Genomic DNA, 12,104 nt, shown 5'->3' with positions numbered 1-12,104 from the left:
TTGTGTGTAAAAATATAGCATTCCCTTCTAGATGGCACATCTTCTCACCAAAGAGTATTTGGTTGTAAATACATCTTTTTACTTTTGCAACTACCATAAGAGCAAACTTTATGTTGAGAAAGTGACTAAAAAGAAGAAAATTATCTACAAATGAAATCATGCATTTAGTCAGATTTTCTTGCTTGCTACTTTAATAAATTTATGTAAATTTGACATTTCTGACAATCTATCTTTTCCAGAAAATAATTTCAGGGTGCTGAATCCAAAGGGTTTGTCAATGAGACATATAATGGAGAGATGTTTGCATTTAAGGATGCCATGACTACTAATTCTCCTAGACAGAGATGTATTTGCATTTCAGTGTGTTATCTTGCTGAGCATTTCAACCCTGCCTGTAACAGAATAGCTACAAACAGGTAATATTTCTGCCCGTTTCAATTTTAGAAGTTACTTGATTCTGATGTTTTCCCCTCCTTCTTCTGAAGGAGGACCAGCTTCTACTGGTGCACGTATCTGTATCATAGCGATCATATTCATCTGTTTCACAAAGATGATCTATTCATCTAATGTTTGTGAAGTCCTACTAACATGCAAGAAGACTCTCTCCTGTCTTACCTTTATCTGAGTGACGTTTCCTTCAAGTTCTGTAGGTGCCTGGAGCTTCCACTTCTCCTTGCCCTCCAAAGCCCGTATGCTCTGATCGGATCCTGCTGCTTTCCTCCACATAGCTATTCTCCCTTTGTTAGTACCAGCTGCTAAGAGACCTGCCATTCACAAACCTTTTAAGCATTTCATATCTTAAATTTCAGAAAAACAAACCCACATTATACAAGGTAGCAGGCAGCCTAGCTCTGGTTCTAAGATACTGAGAAGCCGCCTTCTAGCAGCATCCATTTCTTTGCTCTCCTGCAAACCAGAATCCTAGTCCTGAACCGGAGAAACTTTCTGAAGAAACAGGGGGAGAAGTTTCATGTGGCAAGGCCCGTTTTCTAAGCTACCAGATAAAGTTATCTTTTAAACGTATCAGACAATTATTTCATGGGCAAGTCACCATTGAAAACCATTCTAGCAGACACTAGCTATGCCTACACTGGCAAACAAGGTGATACATAGGAGTAACTCTGTAGAAAACCTGAGTTTTAAGGACCTGATGTCCACGCTATACATGTTTGGAGACTTCTACTTTGCATTAGCTCTAGTGTGGGCTTGTAGACTGAACACGCATAACATGTTGGAGTGCATTAGGTGTACTCCAGAAGTCCTTGTACCAGTTCAGTGTCACCAAAGGGAATCCAGCTTGTGTGCCGGGAGACAACTCCACACTGAGACAAAGTGTGGTGAGTATCAAATGGTCTCATTGTACCTTCAAAAGCACACTCCTGATCTGAACTAAAATGCTTCTACATCACTTGCTGTTAGTGAAACCCTCAGTAACAAGACAAACATACTGAAATGACTACAGGGCACTGAAGGCTGAGGTCTGACAAGATTTAGGATCCAGAGATCACAGCTGCCTTGTTATTTCTCACCTTTAGCACTGCAGTAGGATACACAGTTAATACATTCTCCTCCCTCAAAGCCAAATTGCACATCTGGGGAGAGTACATAGTTCTCATCTCGGTCCAAATCCCAGAACCTAAGGTACACAAAACAAGAGTGTTAACAATGCTTTTCCTTCCAGGTGTCTTGCTAAACACAGTCAATAGGATGCTGTACATGGCATTAATTTGCTATTTCCATAATGCCCAGATCACTCAATTTTTAAAATTAAATTGCCAGCAGCTGCCTCTGGAATGTGAATTTCTTATCAATCTCCTTCCTTTTCCTTTGACTTTTTAATCTGCAGCATGTTTTGTGACATTCTGCTATGAAGAAAGCAGTCAGAAGCAAACCCAGCTTTAAGAAGAAGAGAAAAGGCAAAAAGAGAAAAGGCAAAAAGAGAAAAGGCAAAAAGAGAAAAGGCAAAAAGAGAAAAGGCAAAAAGAGAAAAGGCAAAAAGAGAAAAGGCAAAAAGAGAAAAGGCAAAAAGAGAAAAGGCAAAAAGAGAAAAGGCAAAAAGAGAAAAGGCAAAAAGAGAAAAGGCAAAAAGAGAAAAGGCAAAAAGAGAAAAGGCAAAAAGAGAAAAGGCAAAAAGAGAAAAGGCAAAAAGAGAAAAGGCAAAAAGAGAAAAGGCAAAAAGAGAAAAGGCAAAAAGAGAAAAGGCAAAAAGAGAAAAGGCAAAAAGAGAAAAGGCAAAAAGAGAAAAGGCAAAAAGAGAGGTCTAGTTGCAATTTTCCTCCTCCCTACTTATGCTTCCTCCTCTATTTTAAGAACATTCCTTGGTTAACCAGTAGTCCTTCGGATTCCAGATTTATTTCCTAGAAATAAACATTGTCAAACATACTTCTTCTTGATATTTGGTCTTTATCACATTCTCACAAAATTAACAGATGATTTTTTCTGATAGTAGCAGATAGAGACTCAAGCCAGTGAACTACTGATGTTAATGGAACACCCCCACCCCCACGTCCACCAAAAAGTTAGAGGAAACAGGTAGAGCAAGTCATAATAAAAACACACAAAAAAAGATTTAACACTTTTTTTTAAAAAGATGCAAAAAGATAAAAACTACAGAACATGGTAACATAGCAGCATGGCAAAGTAACATACTTAGTTTAAAGAATTAGGGATAGAAGTAACACTTGTCTTATATTACAGTAACAGAGAAACATCCTGAAAAGCAAGCACTTTTTTTCCCTGTTGCTGATGCTATGACTATCCTAAGAATCAGACAATAACAATGGAAAGAACAGCAAAGTGGCTTTTTCATGTAAAAAACCCAAATGGATATATTTTCAGAAGAAATCAATAACAGCACTCAAGAAAGGAAGAGATTTGGGTAGTACTGCCTGACAAAATAAAATAACTAGAGAGAAAGAAAGATATATAGAATTGGTTTTTGTCCTCAAGGAAACAGATCTTTCATTTCATTTCTCTATTTATTTTGAGAAACAAAATTAAAAACTATCTGGAGGTTTTTTTATTATTGGGGAAAAAAAAACACAGTTCAGTAAAATATTCAGTGCATTGCAGACCATAAACATTTTTTAGCTGGCACTTCTCACGGGCAGCCAGAACAGCTTTAAAACAGGATTCTTACCTTATGACCGTCTCGCCTAGTGCTGTTACAACAAGGCTATGGTCTATTAAAATGATGTCTGCAGAATGACCTATCTTCCCACTCAACTTCACCTGTTAACAATACGTAAATAAACAAATTTACAGAAGGTTGGAGGAACACACTGAAAGACAGTAAGCATCTGAATTGCCTAGTTTGGCTAAAAAGTTAAAATGTAAGAATAACTAGACCTGTCTGTCAGTTCAGATAGACCAATAGTTTTTCTCAGGCAGTGATCACCACTAAATGCATCAAATATATGACGTATAAATTTAATAAAAGAAATCTTGTAGTGGGTTAATTAAGTAGGTAAGGAACAGTTTTTTTCTCTTGTACTAGATCTTCTCTTAGAACTTGATAAAGATTGCTTTAAAATGTGAAATACCAAATCTTACTGCTAGTCAAAAATAAGTAACGATTAATACGAAGTGGACACTCCTGTAATACACAAGTGCCCGGTCTTTTTCGATCTTAGAGAAAAAGAAGAAAAAAAATCTTAGGAAGGTAAAGGTTTGGGTTCCATCCCCCCGAGCAGTATTCTCCAAAAGTACAGTATTTTATTTGAGCCAGGGTGATTATAAGTCCTGGATGAGGTCAGTTTGGTTTTGGTCCCTATACAGTAATTTTTGGGTCACTACGTTATTATTTGAGATTCTGTGACTTGTGGGTTGTTATTTTTTAATAGCTTCCTAGCCTTTGCAGCTCTGAAGAACACTTTCACAATGTGAGAACTAAACCATCTTTCAGATTTGCAGACAAAGAGAAAATCACCAAGAGGAAGTACTGCTCCTACTAATCTGAAAGACAAGACAGCTCTGAGCGACTGATGATGATAAAACCGAGGACACAGATTATCAACTATTTATCCACAAGACATTTTAACAAATATTTGATTATACTGGAATTTTCAATTCTTCTCTAATTCACTAAGACAAGGTAAATGAAGTATAAAAGGATTAACATAGGGTCAAAATGAAAGAAACTAAGAAAAAACAGGAAGGCAAGATGAAAACCATCTTTCCAGAATAACACATCACTCTATTCCACTTCTAAATGAGCATATATTTGCTCATCAAGGTATTATCTGAGAAACAAAAATAAGAGTTGATTCATTTGTAAGCAAAAAAGTGATAATCAAAAAACCCTAATAAATTCTTATAAAGATTAAATATTGCAACTTTACCCTGCAGTCTGACTCTTACCTTTATGAGCTCTTCTGCCTCTCCCTCAAGAGTAATTGCATGCAAGGACAACTGCAGGTTCTCTGTTATTACAACTAAAATATCTCTTTCCTCCACGAACAGAAGCTTTTGGACCAGACTGTCTGTGGACAATACATGCCTTGTCTTTCCTTTCTCATTCACATAATGCACAGAACCTGTAGTACACATAAACAAGGTATAGTTTTTAGTTAACAGTTTTTAGTTACAAAAATCAAAGTTGCTGGTTTCTACCTTAATAAAATATTCCTCAAGTGCTGAAAAGGTAAAAATAACCACAATTCTTTTGTCTTCTAGTTTGTCTCAGGGTACAGACTATGATAGTTGACCAGAGCAATAAAACAAAACTTATTCCCCAGAGGGGAATAATTTAAATAATTTTAAACTAAAAGTAAACTTTCTGCATATGTGTGCATGAATGATGGCTTCTGAAATCTTCAGTATTAATAATAATTTGTGAAAAAAGAATAGCAGCTAAGAATTGATACAATTTACAGCAGCATCTAGATTATGGAAAACCAGATATGAAGTTCTTCATTGTCTAGAAACACTCCGCCATGCACACTAAAACAGCTTTTCTCATTAATTTCACAAGCAAGTGAGATAGCGTCTTTCTATGAACATTGACAACATAGTGTGTAACTTGGCAACTGTAGCACATATCAACATTTCAAAAGCCACTATCATTTGGTTAAATTGTAATACTGTATAAATCATGCACAGGTCTACCCAGTGAAAAACTCTAGAATTAGTACAGCAGTTTGCAAATGGTATTACAGAAACCACCCAAACAAATGAAGTCATCGAAATCTGACAGATCTCATGCCACACACATATACATAATTCCTTAGCAAATCATGATATCATATAAATGTGGCATTTCAAACCAGAGCAAATGAAAAAACTCTAAGAAATTAAATAATATTTTATCCCAAAAGCTGAAGCAGAAATCACAAATATATAACGAACATCAAAGATCCATGCTAAAATGTTGTACCCAAGAGACAATATGATGTATCTAATTTAAAAGAATGTTTTAATTTCCAAAACTTGCAAATATATTATCATCCTCTACATTCCAACTACATAAAAAAAATTCAAACTCCTCTCCCACCTCCTACCACACTGCTTCATTTTCTCCCTGAAATAAAACACTGAATAGATAACTTCATTAATCTCTCTTGTTAAATCACAGAATGGTTTGGGTTGGAAGGGACCTTTAAAGATCACCTAGTACAACCCCCTTGCCACGCGCCTGGACATCTTTCACTAGATCAGGTTCCTCAAAGCCCCCTCCAACCTGACCTTGAACACTTCCAGAGATGGGGAATCTACAACTTCTCTGGGTAACCTAGTGTCTCACCACACTCACAGTAAAGACTTTCTTCCCTATATCTAATCTAGATTTACCCTCTGCCAGTTTAAAACCATTATCCCTCGTCCTATCAGTATGGACCCTGGTAAGAAGTCTCTTTCCATCTTTCTTATAAGCCCCCTTCAGATTTTGAAAGGCCGCAAGAAGGTCTCCCCGGAGCCTTCTCTTCTCCAGGCTCAACAACCCCCACTCTCTCAGTCTTTCTTCATGGGAGAGGTTCTTCGAGTCCTTGGATCATTTTTGTGGCCTCCTCTGGACCCGCTCGAACAGGTCCATATCTTTCTCGTGCTGAGGGCTCCAGAGCTGGACGCAGTACTGCAGGTGGGGTCTCACCAGAGCAGAGGGGCAGAATCCCCTCCCTCGACCTGCTGGCCATGCTGCTTGTGATGCAGCCCAGGATACAGTTGGCCTTCTGGGCTGCGAGCGCACATTGCCAGCTCATGTCCAGCTTTTCATGCACCAGCACCCCCAAGTTCTCCTCGGCAGGGCTGCTCTCAATCCCTTCATCCCCCAGCCTGTATTGATACTGGGGATTGTTGGGATAGTTCTCCAATGTAGCATTGTCCATCACATAGGTATCTGTTTATTGTAGCGATACTTTGCAGTAGTCAATCATCTACTGAAACTCAGTTTTATGGGATCTTCTACAAGAAATGGACGGTCCCTTGATTTTATTTGCCATCTGAAATTGTTTCATAAGTTAAATTAACCTTCTATACCTGGATATTATCACACAAAGTATGGCTTTTTTGCCTCAGTCTTCACTGGTAAGTGCTCGAGCCTCACTGCCCAAGCCACAGCAGGCAAAGGCAGGGACTAGGAGAATGAAGAGCCGCCTACTGTAGGAAAAGATCAGGTTCGAGACCATCTAAGGAACCTGAAGGGGCACAAGTCCATGGGACCCAATGAGATCCATCTGTGGGTCCTGAGAAGTCATGGCAGTCCAGTGAAGTCCCTGATGACTGGAAAAGGGGAAACTTAACCCCCTTTTTTAAAAAGGGAAAAAAGGAAGACCCAGGGAACTACAGGCCAGTCAGTCTCACCTCTGTGCCTGGGAAGATCATGAAACAGATCCTCCTGGAAGCTATGCTAAGGCACATGGAGGACAGGGAGATGATTCGACACAGCCAGCATGGCTTCACCAAGGGCAAGTCCTGCCTGACCAACCTAATGGCCTTCTATGATGGAGTGACTACATCAGTAGACATGGGAAGGGCTACAGATGTCATCTGTCTGGACCTCTGTAAGGCCTTTGACATGGTACCATGGGGCACCACAACATCCTTCTCTCTAAATTGGAGATACATAGATTTGATGGGTGGATTGTCCGGTGGAATAGGAATTGGTCGGATGGTTGCATCCAGAGGGTAGGGGTCAACAGCTCAATGTTCAGATGGGGATTGGTGAGAAGTGGTGTCCCTCAGGGGTCCATATTGGGACCAGTCCTGTTTAATATCTTTATCAATGGCATAGACAGTGGGATCGAGTGCACCCTCAGCAAGTTTGCAGATGACACCAAGCTGAGTGGTGCAGTTGACATGCCTGAGGGACAGGATGTCATTCAGAGGGACCTGGACAAGCTTGAGAAGTGGGCCCATGTGAACCTCATGAGGTTCAACAAGGCCAAGTGCAAGGTCCTGCGCCTGGATCAGGGCAAGCCCCAGTACCAATACAGGCTGGGGGATGAAGGGATGGAGAGCAGCCCTGCTGAGAAGGACTTGGGGGTACTGGTGGAGGAAAAGCTGGACACGAGCCGGCAATGTGCGTTCACAGCCCAGAAGGCCAACCGCACCAAAAGAAGCGTGGCCAGCAGGTCGAGTGAGGAGATTCTGCCCCTCTACTCTGCTCCGGTGAGACCCCAGCTCTGGAGCCCTCAGCACAAGGAAGACATGGACCTGTTGAAGCAGGTCCAGAGGAGGGCCACAAAAATGATCAGGGGAATGGAACACCTCTCCTATGAAGAAAGGCTGAGAAAGTTGGGTTTGTTCAGCCTCGAGAAGAGAAGGCTCCAGGGAGACCTTATTGCAGTCTTTCAGTACTTAAAGGGGGCTTATAAGAAAGATGGCGGCAAACTTTCTAGCAAGGCCTGTTGCAACAGGACAAGGGGGAATTGTTTTAAACTGAAAGCGGGAAGATTCAGACTAGATCTAAGGAAGAAATTGTTTACAATGAGGGTGGTGAGACACTGGCACATGTCCAGAGAGGTGGTCGATGCCCCATCCCTGGAAACATTCAAGGTCAGGTTGGACAGGGCTTTGAGCAACCTGATCTAGCTGAAGATGTCCTTGCTCATGGCAGGGCGTTGGACTAGATGACCTTTAAAGGTCCTTTCCAATCCAAACTATTCTATGATTCTATGAAAGTATCAGGTATCACACAAATAACACTACCCACTATTTTGAAGGTACTTAGGCAGTTAGGGAGAAGGTTACAGCTTTCTGAGTAACTTTAAGAAAGTTTTCACACTGTATCACACAAGAGACTAATCTCAAAAGTTAACACATCTGAGCTAATTAAGTATAGCAAATAACTCTGAGATTCAGAAGACAAAAAGCAGCAGAAAGTGTATGCAGTTGAGGAAATACAAAGAGGACCAGAAGAGGATTATTACTTATGACCTAAAACATCTGCAGTGAAGACAAACAGGGGTGCATTCAGTAAAAATATCAGGATGACGTCCACTATTCAGGTTATGTCCCAATACCTGTGTCAGTCATCTCAAATGCTCAGTAATGAAGATGATTCTTTGTGCTCATGGAAGGTGTTGCAAAACAACCTCTGAAAATTGTTATCAGTTCAGGTATCCTCTCTTTAGATAAGCATATGACCTGAATTGCATCTATTGTTTTACTGCAATGATCAGTGTTTTGGAAGCATTAAAAAATATCTAGACTAATAAATTTGAAACTTAGGAGATTTTTTTCATTTTGTTTTGGGCTTTTTTGAGGAGCTTAATTGTTTATTTAGTTTTGCTTTAAAAGATACTCCATTGTCTTTAGTCAAATCTCTTTTGAGATATTTAAAAGCATGCAGTAAGAATGTTGGGTTTTTTAATTAATTTTTATTAAGTAAGTTATTAAGCAAGGGCTGAGAATCCATACTTTAGAGGAAATTTACAGGTCACATTTAAACCCTACAAAAACATTAACTGATTCTGAAGTTATGACAGATCACTAACTAGATTAAGAAGTGGGTCCAAAATACATATGCCCAAATCAACCTAGGCAATGAGACTGCTCAAAAGAAACAGTCAGTGTCATTTGACTGAAATTTGAGAAGTTTGAAGAGGAGGCCCAAGAAACAAGATGTGGAGAGCCACTTGCAGGATACAGAGTCTGTCCCTAGATGGAGCTGTGTACCACCACAACAGTTGCTTTGAAAGTGAGGCTGTAACAGGCACAGCTATTCAAAGATTCTCTCCTTGTACGTTTAAAGTGCCCTGTACCCGTGTCATCTAAATGGTTTGTATCTAGTAAAGAGGCTTGTAACTCACAAATCAAATGACGGTACAGCCCACTGTTCTGCAAAACAAAGATACAGCTGGACAATGCCACTCCTGCAATCATATGGAAGCTATACTGGTGTAAATGACAGGTCTCGTTCTTGATAATGTAAACACTGAATCAAACTTTAATTGAGCTGCAGAACTAGCATAACTTACATGTTTTTCGGAGTAGCTAACACTTGAATGAGAGGATTACATACTGGAATCACCTACCAGAAACATACTCGTTACAATACTTGTCACACACATTCTGGCTCCTGTCCAAAGAGTTAACAGGTTAGAGAGATAGAAGGCATCATGACAACAACTGCAGTAGGAAGAAAATGAGCTGGGAGCAAACTAGGGCTCAGAACAGCAAAAGGGAGAGGAAAAGACAAATGACAGGGAAGAAATTATATTAGGAAGAAAACTAACAAAACAGATATTCAGACCTTTTTGCTTCCTTAGACTGAAGCCTTATTTCAAAGCATGAGAGAAAAAGTAAATTAATAATTTATTTTAAAAGGCATGTTTAGCAGCATTTGCCTATTTCTAGAAAAAAAACACAACTGCATTATTTTGAAGCTTTGCACAAAATGCCAACAACTTCTAATTTTATTTACATTTAGGTGTTAGAGATCACTTTCCTTACACTCCTTCGGAAACCTGAATAATCCAATACCTATGGTGTCCTTCTGGAGATTAATCACCCTGAAGATACTAAGATTTTAATAATTTTATTCCTTTCTTCTTACCAAACATTCTTCAACTCCTATGAATACTCTATCCTGTTGGATATATGAATATGATGGATATTTGTATATACTCTAGATGTTGGATATATGAAAACAGGACTATTGTGCACTGAGCTATTTTGAAGCATTAAGGAGACAGATTTCCAGCAGACTGGAAAAGTGGTTTTGCTCTTACCATCTGTCAAAGCGATAAAGAAGGACAGTCCTTCCTGGAGTCCCATTTTCAGAGGTGCTCCCGTTCCAGCTTTTCTCCAGTTAAACATATCCAAGGCCTTCTCATCACCACCCACAGCTGCTTTTGCCAGCTGTACAAAGTCCCTGCAAACAGAGATACTTAATTCCCAATTCCTTACATAACAGAGTACTTTCCATCTCAAAGAATGGATGAGTAGTTAATAAAGCATATTGTAAAGAAAGAATAAAGACGTTTCATACACTGATTGGAAAAAGGACAAACTCAAAAAGACACAAAGCAAAATTTTATTTGCATTGTTTCACCTTTTTTTCATAGAATCATAGAATGGTTTGGGTTGGAAGGGACCTTTAAAGGTCATCTAGTCCAACCCCCCTGCCATGGGCAGGGCATCTTCAACTAGATCAGGTTGCTCAAAGCCCCCTCCAACCTGACCTTGAATGCTTCCAGGGATGGGGCATCGACCACCTCTCTGGACAACATGTGCCAGTGTCTCACCACCCTCAGAGTAAACAATTTCTTCCTTAGTTCTAGTCTGAATCTCCCCTCTTTTAGCTTAAAACCATTCCCCCTTGTCCTCTCGCAACAGGCCCTCTAAAAAGTCTGGCCCCATCTTTCTTACAAGCCCCCTTTCAGTACTGAAGGACTGCTATAAGGTCTCCCCGGAGCCTTCTCTTCTCCAGGCTCAACAACTCCCACTCTCTGAGCCTTTCCTCATAGGAGAGGTGTTCCACCCTCTGATCATTTTCGTGGCCTCCTCTGGACCCGCTCGAACAGGTCCATGTCTTTCTGGAGCTGAGGGCTCCAATGCTTTTTCCATAAGCATTATTATTTTTAGAGAGATGTGAAACAGAAGTGGCCCAGACAAGGAAAATTCTTTTTTTTTTTTTTTTACTACAGCCGTTTCCTGTTTCTTGCTTGGAGAGGAAAGAAAGAATAATGTTTAAGAACTTACTTTTAATTTAATTATTCTTGCCAATAATTTCATGGATAATTTTGTTTTCAGTGGGCTTTCTGCTTTTCACAATCAGCAACATTGCTAATTAGAACTAAAAGAAGAAGAGTCAACGGCAACAGAGAGAAAGGTATGGACAAAAGGAAGATCTGTTGCTGCATACAGGATACAAAGAGCCAGCTACTAGAGTGGGAGAAGAACTTGGAAATGAAGGACAATTAGGAGAAGAACTTTTTTTTTATATATATTTTAAAAAAGGTTTGTCTGTGAGTAGGATTTTCTTTCTGTGGAACAGGAGAAAGACCTGGTCTACCAGTGCTCTGATGGGGCACGACACTTACTCGCCAGGAGGGGGTGGTCGAAAGACACAGTGAGAGGGACATTTTCCATACTCTTGTTTCAGCAGGGCAGGACCCTGCACTCTGCCTCGCTGGTCCATTTTCCACAGAACCAAGACACCATGCTAGAAAAAGACAACAGTTAGTTCATTAAACTTTGCGCACAGACGAGAATCCAGACTCCAGCTACTCAGTGCACAGAAAAATAAACATTTTATTGACAGAGCAACACCTTTCCTTTCATTTACTTGACACATACAATTACTTCCACTTAAAAATAAGCCATAAGGAATAAAAATTATCTTTAACATTATATTATTTGCTAATTAAAATCAAGTTATCTAAAAAAGCTTGTTGGTCATATCCATTCTTAGTAAAATGACACTGCCAGAGCAATTAAATACAACAGCCTTGGGTTTCCTCTGCAAATAGCATATGCAAATATTTGTAACTCCCTTTCCACTTTTTTCTTGCCAATCATTCCCAATCATTTTTAACAACCCAAAGCTTTAGCTTCTTGTTATAAAGGCTATTTGCCTTATAAATAGGCTTTCATTACAGAAAGCACCTAAATCCTTAGGATTCTTTGTGTGATTGAAACCTGGAATTCATCCATGTTATTTGTTA

At 39.6% G+C, this 12,104-nt stretch overlaps 1 protein-coding gene across 2 annotated transcripts in view; it reads right to left on the bottom strand.

The window, feature by feature from the left end:
- Positions 1–12,104, bottom strand: part of IFT140 (intraflagellar transport 140) — an 88,965-nt gene that overhangs the window by 68,460 nt on the left and 8,401 nt on the right. For both annotated transcript variants that reach the window (XM_075165726.1, XM_075165725.1), the window contains 6 exons: positions 11,481–11,602; positions 10,167–10,309; positions 4,360–4,535; positions 3,140–3,231; positions 1,530–1,636; positions 616–764 (listed from right to left, as the gene is read on the bottom strand). In XM_075165726.1, coding sequence (XP_075021827.1) covers positions 616–764; positions 1,530–1,636; positions 3,140–3,231; positions 4,360–4,535; positions 10,167–10,309; positions 11,481–11,602 — 789 coding nt within the window. The remainder of the gene's footprint in view (positions 1–615; positions 765–1,529; positions 1,637–3,139; positions 3,232–4,359; positions 4,536–10,166; positions 10,310–11,480; positions 11,603–12,104) is intronic.

Source organism: Calonectris borealis, chromosome 16 (genome assembly GCF_964195595.1).
Source record: "Calonectris borealis chromosome 16, bCalBor7.hap1.2, whole genome shotgun sequence".
Lineage (NCBI taxonomy): Eukaryota > Metazoa > Chordata > Aves > Procellariiformes > Procellariidae > Calonectris > Calonectris borealis.
Note: the sequence above shows the minus strand (reverse complement) of the source record. Positions and strands in the feature narration are given on the sequence as shown.